This window comes from Bacillus rossius (genome assembly GCF_032445375.1).
Source record: "Bacillus rossius redtenbacheri isolate Brsri chromosome 4 unlocalized genomic scaffold, Brsri_v3 Brsri_v3_scf4_2, whole genome shotgun sequence".
Classification (NCBI taxonomy): domain Eukaryota; kingdom Metazoa; phylum Arthropoda; class Insecta; order Phasmatodea; family Bacillidae; genus Bacillus; species Bacillus rossius.
This window is the reverse complement of record NW_026962011.1, coordinates 32926185-32947325: the sequence shown is the minus strand read 5'-3', so window position 1 is coordinate 32947325 and position 21141 is coordinate 32926185. Positions and strand designations below refer to the sequence as shown.

General features: G+C 44.1%; 1 protein-coding gene across 1 annotated transcript; it reads left to right on the top strand.

The window, feature by feature from the left end:
* The first annotated feature begins 2006 nt into the window (after positions 1-2006).
* On the top strand, positions 2007-16819 carry LOC134542151 (uncharacterized). Its single transcript, XM_063386165.1, has 3 exons — positions 2007-2122; positions 2442-2637; positions 8980-16819. Exon 3 carries the CDS (start codon positions 9491-9493, stop codon positions 15962-15964), a length of 6474 nt encoding a protein of 2157 aa, XP_063242235.1. The 5' UTR covers positions 2007-2122; positions 2442-2637; positions 8980-9490; the 3' UTR covers positions 15965-16819.
* The last annotated feature ends 4322 nt before the right edge of the window (positions 16820-21141 follow it).

Here is a 21141-nt window from a genome sequence, read left to right as displayed (position 1 = left end):
AAACTTTGTCTACACACACAATACCTTTAATAAAAGTAAAAAACTTGGACGACGAATTTCCAAATTATACTTCTATTAATAAACAAACATCGTTCTTTGTATCGAATAAGCGCGCGCATGCGTAAAACATACGAAAGATGCGAGTAACGAAATGCATTCGTGTGTAACGTTTCGTTACTCGTTACTAGATGCCGGACCCGTTACTCAGTAACGAATACATACGGTTTGCTACAGCTCTAGAGTCTTCACTCAAGCATTGGCAGAGATCGTGGAAACACATGTCTTATAGGTAGGGGCATGTATTTCTCGCGAAATATCTGCTCGCTCATTAGACTGAAATAAGGTACGTCTGTGCTAGCGATTGTTCCCTTGTAATGGTGGTCGTCTGCAAGAGAAACCATTATCATATTTGGCCGGGTCAATCAGGTCGCGACTGATTGGTGTGTTGACAGTAGACATTTAGGTACGTTGAATAAATCAAGCCAACCACGAAACACAGAAAATAGTATAAATGCCTAAATATGCTGATGTGCAGAACACCTAGAATTGTATAAATAAAATACAATGAAAGAAAATACACATGGGGAGAAAAAAATTCTAAAACCAAAGTGACCATAGAACAAAAAAAATATGGTAAGTTCCGCCTAAATAATTTTATCTTCAGCTATTCATATTGCACTGATTTTCAAGGCATTTTTTTTTGCATTGAATAAATTATTTTTTTCTTTACAATCTTTACAAGAATATAATAGCATTAGGTAATTTATGTGAATTGATTATGTTATGCTGCAGAAATGCATTTAGGACAATGCAAAAAAATAGTTTTGAAAGAAATGTGTTTGATAGAGAAAAAAAAATGTAAATGAAGATTGTGTGCTAGTAGAATTTGCCAAAAATATTTTGTGCAACACTGTACCCGAGCATGCCCGCTACATAAGAACCTGTCTATTACATTATCTTTAACTAATGACTACATGCCCAAAAATGTATCTTGTCGGGAATCAGGCGTTATAAAATTAAAGGTTGGAGAAACTTAACATTAGCTTAGTTCTGATCAGAAACCAGTAATACGTGTCCAGGAACAAATTACAAGTTCATTTTTACTGACGAGTCCTCATCGCTCAGGCTGAAGCGAAGTGAACCCAGGCAACGATGTGGTGTAGGAAGCCTGGTATTCTCGTGGCTGGGTGATTCAACAGTGGTCTCCAATTGCCTTTCGCAACGACACAGCACCGCATTCTGAACCTGCGAAGGAGATTCTCCACACGTGAAAATCTTCCTGTCCGGCCGACACACGTCTGTTCGCGTGTTTTATTATTTCCAACGAACTTCTCTCGGCGATACAATTCACAGAAAACAATAAAGCTTCTAAAGCCCCATTTGCTATGGAGAATTACAAGAGCACAGTGTAGCTCCTCAGTGTTTTTGGCAAAGGAGAACACACACTGTGAAGCTGAAACTGTTGCGGTATAACTAACTCGGTGATGGTTTATGGTTATAAATATGCTTAAACAAATTAATGGGTGCAAAATAATTTAGGATTCTACCTCCTTAAACGTCCAGTGCTGAAGACTAAAAAATTCAATCAAGAAAATTCAGAATATGCTCTAAACGAAAATACTCGAAGGAATTGGAGCATAAATCCTTTTGAATGCCAAAATGTCGCAGTTCTGGCATTTTAGTAACACGGCAAATGCAATTAAAGGGATTTAATTCGATAAAAATTAAATATTATTTCAAGAAAAATTTTATTATGTGAAATTATTTCAAGATTCAGTACGATAGAGATGGGGCACGAAACCATTTTGTCTTGCTCGGAACGCACGCAGCGAATCCCATGAGATAATCCTTTCATGCTCACTGAAGATAAGGGGGCACATGCCAGAGGTTTATCGTGCGTAACATAACTATAGTGCGAGTCAGATAATTGTCGTACGCCCGGAGCCGCTGTGCTGGTGCGCATGCGTGTGCCTCCAAGGTGGCAGACCTAGTCGGTGTTGGTCAGTCCGTGGACAAGAGTCTAGCGACAGCAATGCTACCGTCCTGCAACTGGCAGCAAATGCCGATCCTCTCCGAAGTTGGCCGATCGGGAGCGCCTACCCCCTGGATGTTTGATTTCCAAGTATCTTTAATGTAACTATCCTAACCAAATCAACCGTCCACAAAGTTTTAAAGTATTTATAATGTAGCTAACCTAACCTAATTGACCATTAGTTATGTCCTTATCTGAAAATTACAATTTAATTAATAAATTTACTTTTATTTGCATTCATTATTCAAATATATTTATTACTTTTGAAATTATACGTGCTCGTATTTATTTTTACAAGTACAAAAAAAATTCGCACCTGCCGGGGTTCGAACCGGTAACCTTACGATTAGATGATAGCGCCGCTTAGCGCTCAGCCACGAGGCCATATTTGACCAATTAAAAGTTTCAGATGACATATATAATCGTGCCGCCGGCCCCGGAACGAGCGTGAGCGATGCGGCAGCCGGCCCCGGAACGAGCGTAAGCGGTGCGGCAGTTGCAGGAAGGTAGTTGCTGTCGCTAGACTCTTCTGTCCGTGGCTGCTGATACTGTCGTCGCCGAGGCCGCGACTGAGATGGGCAGCAGGCGGTTCCGACACAGGCCAAGTAAGTGATCCTGTAATGTAAAATCCGCACAAGAACCTCGAGAGATGCCCAAAATCTCGTTTTAGTTCTCAAGAGAGATTCTTATAATTCACTTTGTAAGGCTGTACGCGAAATATTAGGTGATAGTTGCAAAATGAGCTAAGAGTCCGGACAGCATTACGTAAATTATGATTAAGAAGAATTTATTAAGTTATTTTTCCAGTAAACGTTACGTACTTATAAAAATAGACATTTTAGACGAAACGCTGGGCGTGAACCTCGGGAAACACAGCACGTGCTACTTTTGGCGGGACCACATGTTGTCAAGGCCATCTCGGCGAGCGGCAACTCGGTAGCGCGAGCGCTTCGTGAACGCGACTTGCATGGGAACTGTGCGACATTCTCTCGTGCGGCTTGGAGTGTGGCACGACTGGAGCGCAGCCCGGCGCATCAAGGTCAGATAGCAAGTGTCGCGGAAGTTATCAAGGCCATGACGCAGGCGATAACGCCATGCATATCGGCATCTGCCGCCACTCACATGACGCCCGTGTACCATAAATACCATATACCACAATACAATATACCATAAATACCATATACCATAAACCATAAATACCATATACCATCAATATGAATACCAGACACTCGTTCCAAACTGTGCGAGAATCTCCAGAAAATAAACTGTGTATGATATAGAGTCGCAGACGAAGTGTTAGGGTCGTAACAGGAACCGCAGCGTGGCTCGCAGGGTCGTAGCATGCTGGCAGCACAACGAGGCTGGCTCGGACCAGAGCTGTATTGTCATCGTCAGAGCCGGACTCGAGTCTCAGGAGACGGATGGCCCTCGCTGCCTCTTCTATTGTCACCTGGACTCTAGGGAGTCGTGGCAAACATGTGGCATTGTTAATGTACGGGGCTCGACGGCACATCATGACGTCATCGGCAGGATGTTCGGGAACACGGGTTGGAATCCCAGGAAATGTTTGAGCTCTGCTGTCTTCCAGTGCCTTCTGCCAGTGGCTGTACATATTACCTTTTAGCCGTGATAATTGGCTTTGTGCTGAGAATGAGGGTGACGTGTGAGTGAGTGGCCACGCCCCTCTTACTACTATACAATAACAACTAGCCAGTCAGCGTTGACCGAGACACTACGAGGATCAAAACAACGGAATAAAACTATTTTGTTTTTTTATGTATGTAGTAGTTACGTATGTATACAAACACATATGTTTCTTACTACCGATTGATTATTTTGTATTACGGATGGTTTTTGTTAATGTAGACTGCCTTTTCTAAATGCACGGCAAAAATCACTACTTTCACGACTGTTTACGGACTACCAACTCAATGTAGACCAAGCTTAACAGTTTCAAAGGCAAAACATATCTAATGTGTAATATTAATTAAAGTGTAGAATTAGTCGAAATTAATCATTTCTGTCTCTTTAAATTGCACATTTATAACTTCAGTACTAGGGCATAATCTTATAATATCATTATTATTTGGATTAATTATAATTCTTATATAAAATATCAAAGATAAGATAAAGTTTGTTGAGACAAAAGCGTGATAAACTATAAACTGTGTTTGAAAACGAAGTTAAGAAAATTTTGTTGTGATTTGACAAGAAGATACCTGCAATTACCCGGTGAAGTATTAAATAGTTACCGGTAGGAAAGCACTGTTGATGAATGCTTTGTATTATATATATATATATATATATATATATATATATATATATATATATATATATATATATATATATATATATTCCTATTTACATAACGCCCTCTAATTATGAAAGCTTGTTCTATAATGAGTTAGCAGGGCTTAAACAATGAAAGAAGTCGCAATGATATGCGCAGCACATTAATAATAAGTTTGAATTATCGGGTAAATATATGCGTGAACCGATAGAAAAAAAAATTAGTAAAAGCCATGGAACCAAAAGTTAGTACTTTTTGAAGCAGGAAAACTGTACATTTTAGCGGTGTATTCGCTCGGAGTAGCTGGCTAGTGAAGCAGAGCCGCCGTCGTCACTAGCTGTGGGTGTTGGCAAGGAGGGGGGGGGGGGGAGGGGCTGCCGTCACCGCAGTAGCAGACCCCGGGGCGGAATGCCAGGCCAGGGCTTCGAACCCCGGAGTCCGGTAGGGGCACCAGTGGTTTAGCCAGGATTTGTGTATGGGGGGTGTTAAGAATCATGGCCCCCCCCTCCCGTATTAAAGCGGGTGGTCCGGAGGTCCTCCCCCGGGAAAATTTGGATTTTAAGGTGTAAAATATGGCTATTTTAGCAGTTTTCGGTTCTTAAATTTAAATATTGTAATGGTAAAATTTTTATTAATATTAATATGAAATTTGTTTGAGTGATGAATAAGAAGTTAATTAAAGATTTGGTGCTAAAGGGGGGGGGGGGGTTGAACCCCTAACCCCCCCCCCCTGGCTACGCCCCTGAGGGGCACCACGCACACTCCAGTTCGGAGGCCATGAAGGGGTTTATCATTAAATTATACTAGGTAGCTTTATGCCTGGTCTAAATCATTGCGTATGTTAGGCCATCACTGAAGAGTTACTGCGTAAGTTAATGTTTAAAATTTAGACTTTTATAATTTAACATCGTAGGTGATTTTTTTTTTTTTAATTTTTATCCCTGTTTTTTTGTGACCAGACGTAGACACCACAAATCAGTAACTTGTTTTGATCCTCAGAGTTTTGTCTCCGCTGATTGGCTAGTCTTGTACAGCCGTAGTCTGTTACGATATTACGATTTTTTCTGCAACTGTCATCATATAAATATTCAATTTCTGTAATAGTGTATTCATATAAAGGTTTAACAATATCAATATGATTTTTCTATATGTTTATAGATATAAGTTACTTTAAAACGATTACTTAAATACTTTGCTTTAAATAAATGACTGCGATCTTCATAAAAAATAATAAAAAATTAGTAGTTATTACGCATGCGATTTGAATAAATCAGAGCCTTGAATCCCCGACTTTACAGCTTAAAGAGGAATAGGTGTACTTTTATGATATAGCAATCATTAGAGCATGTCTATAATAATGTGGTGAAAAACTATCCATAGCATTAAGGTAGATTGGTGCAACTTCCGGAAAACATTTACACAGTTTTTCGTCTCATGGTACATAGACCACAAAACCATATTCAACTCATGAGTTTATACACACACACACACACACACCTACACACATAATGGAAAATCTGGGCCGGGTTCGTAAATGGGCAAAACCCGACCAAAATGATATATGACAAATAACATCCGTATGAAGTTATTATATCTTGTTAGAGTAATACCAAAACCCCTGTAAAAATTTCTGATACGACCAAATATAACTGCAAGAGGTGAAAAAAACAAACAAAGGTCGCTGGACAAAAATTCCTAATTCATATCTCCCTTAGTAGGAACACCATAAAATCCGTTCAAATTGTTTGTAAACCTTATAAATATCATCTAAAACTTTGTCTTAAACAATTTTAAATAAAATTAACAATTGACACAGTGGTTAAAAATAGAGGGTTAAAAACCATAAAAATATTCATAATTTCCTTACCATGTAAACTATCAAATCCGTTCTTTTTTGTTTTAAATACTTACTTGATTATATCTGAAAATTTCATGTAATAAATTTTGTTGTACTACCAACTATTATTACAAGGAGTAAAAAACAGCGGTTCAAGAAAAAAATCATAATTAATAAGCACTCTATAAAATACTTTCACATTATTTTTAACCTTATAAAAATAATCTAAAACTTCTGTCTAAAACAATTTTTGATGCCACCATCCTTTGCTGCAAAGCGTAGAAAAAACCGAGGTTTACAGACAAAAAACTCTCTTTTTATATATATTATCAAATCGGTTAAAATCTATTGTAAGTATTCTAAATATTATTTAAAACATTTGCGTAAAATGCTTTCGATACTAGCAGCCATTACAACAAGGGGTGAAAATAATAAGTGTTGAAGGACAACAAAATCATAAATTATTTATTAGATATTATATAAAATCCGTTAATTTACTGTGAATTTCCTAAAGATTTTTCTAGATTTTTCGTTCAAACAATTTTTAGTGGGACAAACTGTTACTGCAAGAGGTTGGATAAAACAGTTGAAATAAAAATAATCATAACCTTTTTACTAGGTAAGAAAAATTCGTTAAAATCTTCTTGTAAACCTTCTAAATCTTATCTCAAACTTGATCCAAAACAAAAATTTTATAGATGAAACACAGTGTTTAGAGGTCAACAAATTTTTAATTCCCTGAGTAGAGATAGTATGATATTCTTTCTAAGTTATGCAATGCACAATGCTGGAATATAAAATAAGTGTTTAACGTTACTATAAGTTTCCAGGCAATTCCAGAAGAATAGGAACTCGAAACCTACGATGCGATTGTGTGTCTCCTAAAGGAGTTATGAATTACTTTTGTCCCCAATCTTTGTTTTTTCTACCCCTTGTAGTAGTGGTTGTTTGTATAAAAAAATAATTTCACACGAAAATTGTAGATAATATTGTTACAAGTTGGGAAAACGGATCCGTATAAGGTTACCCCAATTAATTTCATACAGTTTTATTTGATACTAATATATACATTACTATTAAAACCACCACACTTAATGTCTGTTCACAAATCAGTAAGTATCTGTCATGTCCACAGTCCGCACTCCTCACTGGAGCTAGGCTCAACAGTGGTTCGCCCATCATCTCGCGCCTGTCCACACACACAGTCACGCGTCACTCGGTCACACTCGCACGGTCCCGTCGCTTCGCACATGCGCCGTTCGCCGAACTCGCACTTCACTCAACTCGCCTGTTATAACCCCATGCGGAGGCCGGCGTCACCACTTTTATACCCGTTGGCCGTCTTTCTGGAACCGACTGGAGTGGTTGTGACGTGTCGCGTCATCCCGGGTCGACTTGACGCTCGAAGCATCCAGAACAGGTGCGTGTTGTTCACGCCACTCCACGCAGTGGCCTCTGTAAGCCCGCAGAATTCCCAGGTTGCCAAGGGATAGATGACAGCGTCGAGGAAGGAGGACGCCGGGGCAGGGGGTGACGAGGCTGGGCCGCCCTAATGCCCGAAGGTATGCGCGAGTGACGTCAGTGGCCGTGCGGGGCCGACAGGCCGCTCAGATACCTGAGTGCGTCGCCACCTTGTCTTCCACAATATTTCAAGATTCTACAACAAATAGGAACGGATTTAATAGTGTGCATGGTACAGATTTTATGATTTTTTTTAAATCCACTCCAGTTTTTTTTTTCATTCCCTTGCATCAGTGGTTCGTCTTATCAAAAAGTGTTGTTGACACAAGTTTTAGATACAAAATATAATATTTACAAACAATTTGAACGGATTCGATTGTGTACCTACTAAGGAATTTATATTTTTTTGTCCTTCAACCCTTGTATTTTCCACCCCTGGCAAATATGGTTAGTCGTATCAAAAATATATTTAGACAAAAGTTTTTGCTGTTATTCCTATAGTTATAATACGTGTAAACGAATGCGATATTCGTCATGTTATGGTAGTTATAGCGATTATTCTGTTTTTCAAAAACCTTCCCCATTTTTACCCATTTTGCTTTGATTTTGCCCTTTTAAGAACTAGATAGATATTTTCCATTACTTTTGTTTTGCATTAGTTTGGACGTGATTTTTTTTTGCAAAACTACGGCTGTTATTGTGTCAATAAAAATTTGTGTCCATATATATAGTTACGATAGTTTTGGTGTCTATGGACCATGAAACGAAAAGCATATAAAATGTTCTGGAAGTCGCACAATGATAACGACTACAATATGTAGTTTTTCTTAGAAATCTACCTAAAATTTGCCTGTTCAAAAAATAATAATTTTTTTTATCATTACAAAGTGTTGAGTCTCATCTCTCATGACCAGTGTCTGTACTATGGCCTGATGTGCACTGATGAGTGTCGATGTGACGGCTGGCGAGCGACCTTGCTGTGCACGTGTCGTGCTGCCTCGTTCCAGGTCCCGTGTTGCCTCGTTCCAGGTCCCGTGTTGCCTCGTTCCAGGTCCCATGTTCCCTCATTCCAGGTCCCGTGTTGCATCGTTCCAGGTCCCGTGTTGCCTCGTTCCAGGTCCCATGTTGCCTCGTTCCAGGTCACGTGTTGCCATGTTCCAGGTCCCATAATGCCTTGTTCCAGGTCCCGTGTTGCCTCGTTCCAGGTCCTGTGTTGCCTCGTTCCAGGTCCCGTGTTGTCTCGTTACAGGTCCCGTGTTGTCTCGTTCCAGGTCCCGTGTTGTCTCGTTCCAGGTCCCGTGTTGCTTCGTTCCAGGTCCCGTGTTGCCTCGTTCCAGGTCCCGTGTTGCCATGTTTCAGGTCTCGCGGAGGACAGTTCCGAGGCTTCTGCGGAGTGGATGCTTCGAGAGCACTCAGGCGAGGAGTGGCCAGAGTCTTACAAACGAGCTACAGATGGCAGCACACATTCGCTACACAAAGTTTGAAAGAATAGCCCAATAATAATGAATATTTTTTATCAGCTAAGTCAGTTTGGAACTGCAGTTCTGTGAACAAATACGAGGGCTTTGTCAAATATAAAAGAGATTAGCTGAGTATTAACATCATAGTTTTAAACATGTTACAAATTATAGTATGTTGAATATAAAAAAATAGATATAACTGAGAAAAGAATACAAAAATAATGTTTTAAAAACTTTTTTTTTCTAAACAAGTATCTGCTTCACCTTTATTTATTTTTGTTAAACTTTAACGTTTTTTTTATCGGATGAAGTCTAAAATCGTATTATGAAATGAATCCACAGAACATTACAGTCGAAAACATTTCGCGGGAGCGAACTATCACATGAAGCAACGACTCGCTTGAAGCAGCATGGAGGGTCGCGCCGTCGCGGACAGACGTGAAGACAGGAGGAGCACCGTCAGCGACGGGAGGACGTCGCCGGCGACCGTGGAACTGAGCGGGGCGCTGGCCGCTTCGCTGCGGACGAGCTCCCGGGTAGTCCCCGTGGACCTGCCGCTGACCGAGGAGCAGAGCAGAGTCCTGTCTGTGCCCGACAGGCAGGGCAACACGCCTCTCCTCGCGGCCGCCGAGAGCGGGGACAGGGACAGCCTGGAGTTCATCCTGCGGCACGGGGTCGACGTGGACTTCTGCAACAGGAACACCGGTCGAAGCGCCATAGACGTTGTCTGGGAAAACGAGTCCTACGACTGCATGCTGTTGCTGCTGGAGGCGGATTCGAACTTTCCGAAGGATTTCTCTCCGCGCCACATCGACGAAATAGAACCCGAACCTGTCGAGTTGAAGTTGTTCGTCCAACAAAGGGAAGACCTGCACAGATGGATTAAAGAGGGCAATGCCCAGGAAGTAAGAAGTTACATTTCGCAACACAGATTTTCTAGATTTTTAAATACCGAAGGAGTACCAGCTGTATTAACTGCAGCAAAATGTGGCGATGTTGATGTGTTGGCAGCTTTATTGGATATTCCTGTTCCTGTTGTGCCTGAAAAACTTCTTCTGACAGAAAATATGAGAAATATGTTGAAACTCCAAGACAGCAATGGAAACACACCTCTTCTGTTAGCAGCAAAAGCTGGCAATGAAGAAATTGTGGATTTTTTGATCAAATGTGGCACTGAAATAAATTTTACTAACAAGGTAGATAAAAAAGCAGTAGACTTAGCCTGGGAATGTGGAAATTATAAAATGGTTTTATTACTTCTGAAAGAAGATTCTCATTTTCCGAAGAGTTTCACTGTCGATGATTTGTCCGAAAACGACGATATTGCAGAGCAATTGGTGTCGTTTGCTAATTCTAGAAATGAACTACATAATCACATTAAAAACGGAAATCACAAAGCGGTGGAAAGTTTCATTAATAACCACGGGCAGTCATCGAAATATTATTTTAATAGTAAAGGCGCATCAGCACTTCTGACAGCTGTAACACATAGCCAGTACCTAATATACCCATTCCTGGTGTCTAGAGGAATACACTTCAAGGATCAACAGGAATCCGAATGCCTCGCAAACCTGAACCACGAGGGGAAGACAGATTTAAACAATTATATGTTACAATATTTTTCTGGAGCTGAAAATTCACATATACTTTATTTAGTTTCAAAATCAAAAAGTATGAGGCCTCTTGAAAATTTCGAAAATGAAGTCAAAGGATTTTACTGTGAACTCAACCGCATTCCAGAGATTTCAGTTGCTCTCCAAGTCCTGCAGTACGCGGACAACATTGAAATAGCGTTCGACTTTGACCGGGAAGACGTGTCGCACTTGGATCCTCGCCACACAACCACAACGAAGGGCACAACTGAGTTCAAATCAAGAAGACTGTATGTTGGTTTCAAGAGGGAAACCCCACTTCAAGAGTCAGAACGATTAGGCACACTTGCACACGAGCTCGCCCACTTAACAATGCAAATTATATATCAAAATGATTGTAATCCATATGGAAAATATGATTTAGATGAACAGAGAAGGTTCGCAGAACTCGTTTGCAATGTTAAAAAACACTGCGATCGTTCTCCTGGCGTGGACGATATCATAAAAAGAGTATTTATTGACTACACGAACCCAGATGACTGGCCTGCTGAATTGATTGTGAGAATCCCTCATGTGTTAGCTAAGTATGGAACAGATGAAGGCATGGACATCATACAGAAACACACCCCATTGCTGTATTGTTTCTACAAAAACCATGTGATGCACAATTGCACAGAATTCACACGCAGTAGTTTTCTTATCAAGCCCAGAAACATGATCATGCTACTGAATCAGCATCTAGGCGTGGTAAATGAGTTTCAGCGAGCAAATATCTGGTTCACTCGATCTTACGATCCCCAAAGCTTTCTTCAAAGCGAAAATCACAATGTTTTGCTCTTAGGTACATCTAGTACTTTGTTGAGTAGCTTATGTGTTTACCAGACACTACAAAAGCTACTACAGATCTCGTTTGAAAACAGTTCCCTGATGCTACGAATAAGCCCCTCTGAAGATATCCAAAATGACATTATCCATACATTCAGTTCACAAGCATGTAATTTGATGATTGTAGAATGCCCAAATGGCATTGAACCTCAATTATCAAAAATTTTGGCGGAACTATATCACGTGTTTCGTTCAAACAGGAGAAAGAAGGTCATATTTATAATAAAATCAAACCAACTTTCGCACCTAAAGTTAGCCTGTGACCGATCTAAAATCACACCCAGACTCGTGGAAGACTATGACCAGGAATTTACATTAAAAGATTTTAGAGAGGAATCACAGAAAATTCTGCTTGAGCGTACAGTAATATTTCAAGGGAGTACTATTGCTGTAAGTGACTTATTTGGTGACAAATATAAAACCTTGGTAGACTCAGAAACGTTAACGAAACTGGTGAAGAAAGAAAAAATCGAAATAGGTAACATACTACCGGAGCTGGGTGATATTGGAAACTATTATGTTACTCGAAATCTAACTATACGTGAAGAAATATCAGTAAAAATTTTTGATGATAACGAAATAAACGATTTGTTTTTTGTAACTGGTCAAAATGATAGTCTAAGGAGTAGTCTTAAAATACACAAGTTTGTACCGAACAGTGATGATTTAGAGGATGAGCAATTTTCAAAATTTTGTGCGCAAAATTCAGAAATGAACATTCATTGGTTAAAGTGGAAGGAAGAAAGGTTATATTGGATACTGACCAAAGGTTCTTTTTCTGGTCTAACTAAGTACAGATTTCATAGATTTCAAACATACTCGGTAAATGAATCACTATTTCAAGATGTCAGACAGAAAGCAATTATCATTTCTAGCACAGCTGGAATGGGAAAATCGACCATAATAACGGACATCGCTCAAAAAATGAAAAACAACTCACCCAGTATGTGGATAGTGCGTATTGATTTAAACAACTTCAACGATGAACTGTCAAAACTAAACGTTAGAAACAATCTTCAGCTCGATGAGAATACAGCTGCTGAGTTTTTGTGTCACAAAATGTTAAAATTGAATAATGTTTTCGAACGAAATCTATTTACTGAGTACATTAAAACAGAAGGCGCCGTGACCCTGTTCTTTGATGGATTTGACGAGATCAGTCCAGTGTACACGGATGTAGTAACAGCTTTATTGAAGGCTCTAAAACGTTGCCCAATAAAAAGGTTATTTGTTACTACGAGACCTAGTATGACAACATTATTAGAAGGAGAATTAAGCACATTTTCTCACAATTTAGTGCTATTTAGTGAAGAAAATATAAACCAATTTTTAGTTCGATTTTGGAGGCATAAGTTCAATTTAGTAAGAGAATCAGAAGGTAAATTATTAGAAGACTATGCCACAGCAGTATTAAAAAAACTCTCAGTTTCACTTAACGATGGAGGAAGAGCATTTACTGGGGTTCCTTTGCAAATGAGAATGGTTGCTGAAATTTTTCCAGAAAACCATAATTTCGATGAAATAAATTTGCCAGAAGTAATTGATCTACCCAAACTTTATGAACTTTTCATTGATAAAAAATATTACATTTACAAGAAAGATAAAGTCAAACCTATAACGGTAATTGCCGAAGATGTAGTTGAACAATTTCGCCCAATTTCAATTAAAAAACACCAAAAGTTAGCTATGTTTAGCTTATTTCCAAAGGAATTCATTTGTTTCGTATCCGATGATGAATCAGAAGATTTGGAATCTTACATATTAAGAATAAATAAAGGTCAAGAACGTACCGGATTTATTAACAAAGTTCAAGTAATTGAAGACACTGCTAAACTGCTCTTCATTCATCGTTCGTTCTCTGAGTACTTTGCTACTGATTTCATATTAAGCAGATTAAGAAAAAAGAAGCAGATTATTTTGGAAATACTTGAGCTCCTTTTAACCAAAATTTTAACTATGCCATCATATGAATTAATTCGTATATTTTTCAATGCCAAGTTGACTAGACAGCCGTTAGAAGGTGTTGTATCAGAGAAGTGTGGCGAAATCATTAATAATATTTGGTTATCAGCACCAGAAAATATATGCACTGTAAAAAATGAAACAATATTACATTTAGCAGTTAAAGAGAGGAATTTTGAAATTGTAAGTTTTATTCTGTCTAGCTTAAACAGGCGACAAGTTCTCAGAAAATTTATAAACTATGAAGACGATGAAGGCTTATCGGCAATACAAGAAGCAGTACAAATTGAAAATGTGCAAGTGTTACAGTGGTTAGTAGAAAGAGGTGCTAATGTAAATGCTGTCGATAATGATGGCAAATCAGTATTATTCTATGCTCTTAAATATCAACAATTAAAGTTTTCAGATTATTTGACTGAACATGGAGCAGATGTTAAGTTAGTAGATATCCATTCTTTATATCGATGTCTGGACGATAAGCCACAAAGATTGGAGGTGTTGAAGATGTTGGTGGATAAAGGTGCTAACATAACGATGGAAGATAATTATGGCGAAACATTGTTGCACTGCGCTGCTGAGAGAGGCGATTATGAATTTATTAAGTGGTTAATAGAAAATGGAAAAGTGTGTGTTAACTACGAAGACAGCGAAGGAACAAAGCTGATTCATTTAAATGCTTCGTCTGGTCAATGGGAACTGGTTAAGTGGTTGATACAACATGAGAGTTGTGATGTAAATGTCAAAGACAGAATTGGTAATTCAGTTTTAAATTATGCTGCTTTTAAAGGATGTTTCGATGTAGTACAATGGCTTGCCAAACCTAAAGCTGATGGTGGAGGTGGTGCTGACATTAATGCTAAAGGGGAGCTTAATTCAAGTGTGCTGCATGATGCAGCTATATCTGGAAACATAGATCTAGTAGAATGGCTCGCTACACCGGTAATACAAGGGGGAGGTGGGCTTGACATCAATGCTAAAGATGATGATGGTAGAACACCTCTTCATGAGGCAGCATTCTATGGGCTCTTGGATTTAGTGGAATGGATGGTTAAAGCACAGAAAGATGGTGGTGGCGGTGCTGATGTTAACATTAAAGACAAAAATGGTGAAACAGCGCTGTATAGCGCAGCTTATTTTGGTCAGTTGGAGCTAGTACAGTTGCTTTTGAATAAAACGCACGATGTACAGATCCCCAATAAAGACGGGAAGATGGTTCTTCATGTAGCTGCTGCCTTCGGGGAAGTGAATCTCGTGGCCAAGCTGTTAGATGATGGCATATCGAGCGTCGATACCAAGGACGCATTTGGACGCAGTGCACTGCATTATGCTGCTGAACACAACAACCACGAAGTGGTAAGCTTATTGTTGGATTATGGAGCTAGTGAGGACTGTAGGGATAATGAAGGTGGACTAGCGATCCATTATGCTGCATCTACAGGTAAACATGACATCGAAAAATGGCTGGAAGACAGATATGTAGATATCAACGTGGCTATTAGTCTTGATTGTGATGGAGCCATTAAGAAACTCAACTTCACATTATATCCACATAAAAAACACATGATCACATTTCTAAGGAGAAAAAAGTTTAAAATTGAAAATGATAACAATGACAATATTAATTTAACAATTGATGCTTTAGCTACACTCAAAGTGTTAATACACCGAGGATCTGATGTAAATGAAGCAGACTATACTGGTAAAACTGCATTATACAATGCTGTTTTTCTAACCCATCGAGGTGTTGAAAGCTGGGATGTAGTTCGATGGTTAATCAAACCAGCCACCAATTGTGGTGGAGGTGCTGATGTCAGTGCAGTGGATATGTGTGGTAGGACAGTGTTACACGAAGTCGCCAAATATGGCGAAGTAAATACACTGAAAAATTTGCTGGAACTCCTTCAGGATGACGCACGAATAGTCAATAATAGAGACAAGGATGGCCGTACACCACTACACGAGATCGCCCGGAATTCTTCATTCTCAGGCGTCGATGTGATCAAACTGCTGGTAGAGAACGGAGCTGACATCAATGCTCCAGACAATAATGGTCGTACAGCACTGCACGAGGTATCAAAAAGTGGTTTTACGGATGCAGTAAGGGTTTTATTTAATCCAGACATGGATACTGAAAGACGAGGAAATGTTTGTGCAGAGGACAACTGTGGCAGAACGCCGTTGCATGAGGCCTGTGCGGCTGGAAATCTGCAGGTTGCAAAACTCTTGGTATTAAACAATGCCGATGTCAACAGCAGGGACAAAGATGGCCGTACGTGCTTACACTATGCTGCTTTGTCCAATAAATTTAAGGTTGTAAAATGGTTACTCGAGAAATGTGATATCAATTATAAAGACAATTTTGGTAAAACTGCTTTCAACTTAGCACAAGAAAACGAGAGCGAGGAAGTCGTCAAGACCATGACTGAACATTTTGTCGCTGAATGAGGATTATAAAAGCTATAGTGGGAGTTGATAATCGTAACATGTACGATGTACAAAGATGTTCAGTGATTGATGATGAATAAACTTTCCCATACGAACAACAAGAAAATTATGGTCTAATATACCTGTTTCAGGTGCTTTAACATTGTAGCTCATGTTTCCATGATAGTAATTAATAAAAAAAAAGTGGCAAGAAATTTGGCTTTGTTAGAAAATTAATGGACAATATAACAATTTTTTTCAATGGATTGACCAATTATTTTATGATGTATTGAACTAGCAATTTAAAGTTAAAAAGAGGAAAAAAAATACTGCATTGTGAATATTACACACGTTCTTCTAATAGGGAACGACTACATCAACATGAACGATGGTTCTTGAAAGTTTCAAGAAGGACAAGAGACATAGTATTGATCAGGAGGAATAATCCCAATGGATGCCTTGAAAGACGCTATAGGGTGAAGGGTAATGATGTGGGAAGCAGGAGAAGAGTGCGGGCGGCTCGTATGACCAGGACCTCGCAGACAGAGAGAGAGGGCACTGCTGGGGGGACGTAGTCGCTCACGAGGGCGGGAGGTGGAGACATCGCAGCAGCCGTCGGCGAGCCCTAGCCCGCAGCAGGAGTACCTCTGCGGCACCTGGGTCTGGTGGACCAGGCGGCGAGGAGGGCGCTGCTCGTGTGACCAGGACCTCGCAGACAGAGAGAGAGGGCACTGCTGGGGGGACGTCGTCGCTCACGAGGGCGGGAGGTGGAGACCTCGCAGCAGCCGTCGGCGAGCCCTAGCCCGCAGCGGGAGCGCCTCTGCGGCACCTGGGTCTGGTGGACCAGGCGGCGAGGAGGATGCTGCTCGTGTGACCAGGACCTCGCAGAGAGAGGGCACTGCTGGGGGGACGTCGTCGCTCACGAGGGCAGGAGGTGGAGACATCGCAGCAGCCGTCGGCGAGCCCTAGCCCGCAGCGGGAGCGCCTCTGCGGCACCTGGGTCTGGTGGACCAGGCGGCGAGGAGGGCGCTGCTCGTGTGACCAGGACCTCGCAGAGAGAGGGCACTGCTGGGGGGACGTCGTTGCTCACGAGGGCAGGAGGTGGAGACCTCACAGCAGCCGTCGGCGAGCCCTAGCCCGCAGCAGGAGTACCTCTGCGGCACCTGGGTCTGGTGGACCAGGCGGCGAGGAGGGCGCTGCTCGTGTGACCAGGACCTTGCAGAGAGAGAGAGAGAGAGCACCGCTGGGAGGACGTCGTCGCTCACGAGGGCGGGAGGTGGAGACCTCGCAGCAGCCGTCGGCGAGCCCTAGCCCGCAGCAGGAGTACCTCTGCGGCACCTGGGTCTGGTGGACCAGGCGGCGAGGAGGGTGCTGCTCGTGTGACCAGGACCTCGCAGAGAGAGGGCACTGCTGGGGGGACGTCGTCGCTCACGAGGGCGGGAGGTGGAGACATCGCAGCAGCCGTCGGCGAGCCCTAGCCCGCAGCGGGAGCGCCTCTGCGGCACCTGGGTCTGGTGGACCAGGCGGCGAGGAGGGTGCTGCTCGTGTGACCAGGACCTCGCAGAGAGAGGGCACTGCTGGGGGGACGTAGTCGCTCACGAGGGCGGGAGGTGGAGACATCGCAGCAGCCGTCGGCGAGCCCTAGCCCGCAGCAGGATTACCTCTGCGGCACCTGGGTCTGGTGGACCAGGCGGCGAGGAGGGCGCTGCTCGTGTGACCAGGACCTCGCAGAGAGAGGGCACTGCTGGGGGGACGTAGTCGCTCTTGAGGGCGGGAGGTGGAGACATCGCAGCAGCCGTCGGCGAGCCCTAGCCCGCAGCGGGAGCGCCTTTGCGGCACCTGGGTCTGGTGGACCAGGCGGCGAGGAGGGTGCTGCTCGTGTGACCAGGACCTCGCAGAGAGAGGGCACTGCTGGGGGGACGTCGTCGCTCACGAGGGCGGGAGGTGGAGACCTCGCAGCAGCCGTCGGCGAGCCCTAGCCCGCAGCGGGAGCGCCTCTGCGGCACCTGGGTCTGGTGGACCAGGCGGCGAGGAGGGCACTGCTCGTGTGACCAGGACCTCGCAGAGAGAGGGCACTGCTGGGGGGACGTCGTCGCTCACGAGGGCGGGAGGTGGAGACCTCGCAGCAGCCGTCGGCGAGCCCTAGCCCGCAGCAGGAGTACCTCTGCGGCACCTGGGTCTGGTGGACCAGGCGGCGAGGAGGGCGCTGCTCGTTTGACCAGGACCTTGCAGAGAGAGAGAGAGAGCACCGCTGGGAGGACGTCGTCGCTCACGAGGGCGGGAGGTGGAGACCTCGCAGCAGCCGTCGGCGAGCCCTAGCCCGCAGCAGAAGTACCTCTGCGGCACCTGGGTCTGGTGGACCAGGCGGCGAGGAGGGCGCTGCTCGTGTGACCAGGACCTCGCAGAGAGAGGGCACTGCTGGGGGGACGTCGTCGCTCACGAGGGCGGGAGGTGGAGACCTCGCAGCAGCCGTCGGCGAGCCCTAGCCCGCAGCAGGAGTACCTCTGCGGCACCTGGGTCTGGTGGACCAGGCGGCGAGGAGGGCGCTGCTCGTTTGACCAGGACCTTGCAGAGAGAGAGAGAGAGAGCACCGCTGGGAGGACGTCGTCGCTCACGAGGGCGGGAGGTGGAGACCTCGCAGCAGCCGTCGGCGAGCCCTAGCCCGCAGCAGGAGTACCTCTGCGGCACCTGGGTCTGGTGGACCAGGCGGCGAGGAGGGCGCTGCTCGTGTGACCAGGACCTCGCAGAGAGAGGGCACTGCTGGGGGGACGTCGTCGCTCACGAGGGCGGGAGGTGGAGACCTCGCAGCAGCCGTCGGCGAGCCCTAGCCCGCAGCGGGAGCACCTCTGCGGCACCTGGGTCTGGTGGACCAGGCGGCGAGGAGGGCGCTGCTCGTTTGACCAGGACCTTGCAGAGAGAGAGAGAGAGAGCACCGCTGGGAGGACGTCGTCGCTCACGAGGGCGGGAGGTGGAGACCTCGCAGCAGCCGTCGGCGAGCCCTAGCCCGCAGCAGGAGTACCTCTGCGGCACCTGGGTCTGGTGGACCAGGCGGCGAGGAGGGCGCTGCTCGTGTGACCAGGACCTCGCAGAGAGAGGGCACTGCTGGGGGGACGTCGTCGCTCACGAGGGCGGGAGGTGGAGACCTCGCAGCAGCCGTCGGCGAGCCCTAGCCCGCAGCGGGAGCACCTCTGCGGCACCTGGGTCTGGTGGACCAGGCGAGGAGCAGCCCTCGAGTCTGGAGGGACCTCACCACAGTCGTCGATGCTATTGGCTCGGCTCTCGCTAGAGCCACTAATGATTCCAAACTGGCACACTCATTGGATTCGTTTCTTTTCTAGTGATGCTCACACGAGTACCATTATTTTATTGCTATTGTGTTTCCGATAGATTATTTTGTACTTAATAGAACACTAATGGAAACTAACTGTCAACATTAGCATTCAAATTATAAGAAGGTACTTATAAGTTTAAGAATGATAGTTTTGCATCAATGGAAATATGATAAATGCCATATTACTTTACATGGTAATTTCAAACATATGTAGGAATTCCCATTATGTTTAATCCTAGTGTATATATTCTTTAAAAATAAAAAATATACATTTTCAAACAAAACTAGTTTTATTTACTTTTTTTTTTAAATAACCCATTCCTTTTTATTTGAGGACACCGAAGATGTAACACGAATGCATTATAATAACATAACAATTTAACATCGCGACCATCCTCTTTACTTGAACGTCATGGCTTGCTGTCGAAGTCAAGGTCGGGAGGTTGGAACGCAAATAAACGGTCGACGATGTCAGGTGTGACGTCCTCCAGCGTAGCCCTCCAGCGAGGACGTCTGTCCTTGTCGATGAACATCGCTCGCACTCCTACAAGCAAAACATTATATGCTTAAATGTCGTCCATGGGTTTATTTTTCTTCACATAGCTGAGGGCCTGTGCCTGTGTGAACATCAACTTTGCTTAGCTTGAATGTAGATTCGCCAATTTTTTTTTGTTGTGATTACTTGTTGACTCAATATTTTAGTAACTCATTCTTGTAGCTTATACGTTATACATTATTGTTCTGTCGAAAATTTGTTTCGCGTATTTATATTAATATTTCTTTAGAGACTTTCAGCAAAAATATTTCTTATAATCATAAAGACAAAACGTGTGAAAAATTTTTAACTTTTAGATGTAAAATTTTTTGTAACAACAAAAGTGGAATTTCAGATTTTTTTCTCTAAATTTATGTTATTTTTGAATTACTAACCGAATTATTTTGATTTAAGATAAAATAAAAAAAAGATCTAAATTGCAACCACTGGGAGAATTAATTTTCTTTGTTTCGCGTTACCGACTGCAAACATATTGCAACAGTTGACGTGTTAGGTCATGTAATACATTACACTCCGGGTGGCTGAGCAGAACCCGGAGACAGTTCGAGACGAGAGCTAAGAGGACGTCGCGCGCCCAGAATGGTACCTTCGTCGAAGTCGCAGAACTCGTGGTCCGCGAGGCGCGCGACCAGGCCGTGCTCCAGGCTGAGGCAGCGCCTGAGGTTGAGGCCCGCGCCTTCGGCCAGCAGCCTCTTCGTGAGCCTGAGCGCGAAGGGCGACGCGGCGGCCACGTCCCGGAGCGCCCGGCGCGCCCAGGCGCGGTCCAGCCGCCGCAGGGCCAGCGTGACTCCCTCCACCGTGGGCGGCGAGAAGCAGCGCTCGACCTCCTCCAGGTCGGGCAGCGCGGAGGGACAAGGGTCCCCCGGGGGCTGGAGCCCGTCCAGGAGTCCCCGCACTGCTAGGGTTGACGGCGAGACCAGCCCCAGTAGGCGGTCCTGCAGCCCCGGAAGAGCCGCGGAGCAGCAGTAGTGCGTGGCCAGCCCCGCCTCAAGCACCGCCCCGCCCTGCAGCCGGTGGCCCGTCAGCCCCAGCAGGAGGCCCAGGCGGCGCGGCAGGCGCGGCAGGAAGTGGCTGGCCCCGGCGTCGGGGAAGTGGCCCACCGCCACCTCGGGCATGGCCAGCACCGTGCGCTCCGTGGCCACGCGGAAGCGCGCGTGCACCGAGAGGCCGCAGCCAGACCCCATGGTCGCGCCGTCCATGAGGGCGACGTATGGCGCGGGGTGCGAGGCCGCCAGGTAGGCCAGCAGGCTCGTGCACCGCGACATCGCCACCTGCCACAGGTGGCACAGTCATCCAGTGTGTTACAGCATT

Coding starts and splice junctions, on each gene's coding strand:
- LOC134542151 (XM_063386165.1), top strand. CDS start 9,491: ATGGAGGGTCGCGCCGTCGCGGACAGACGTGAAGACAGGAGGAGCACC.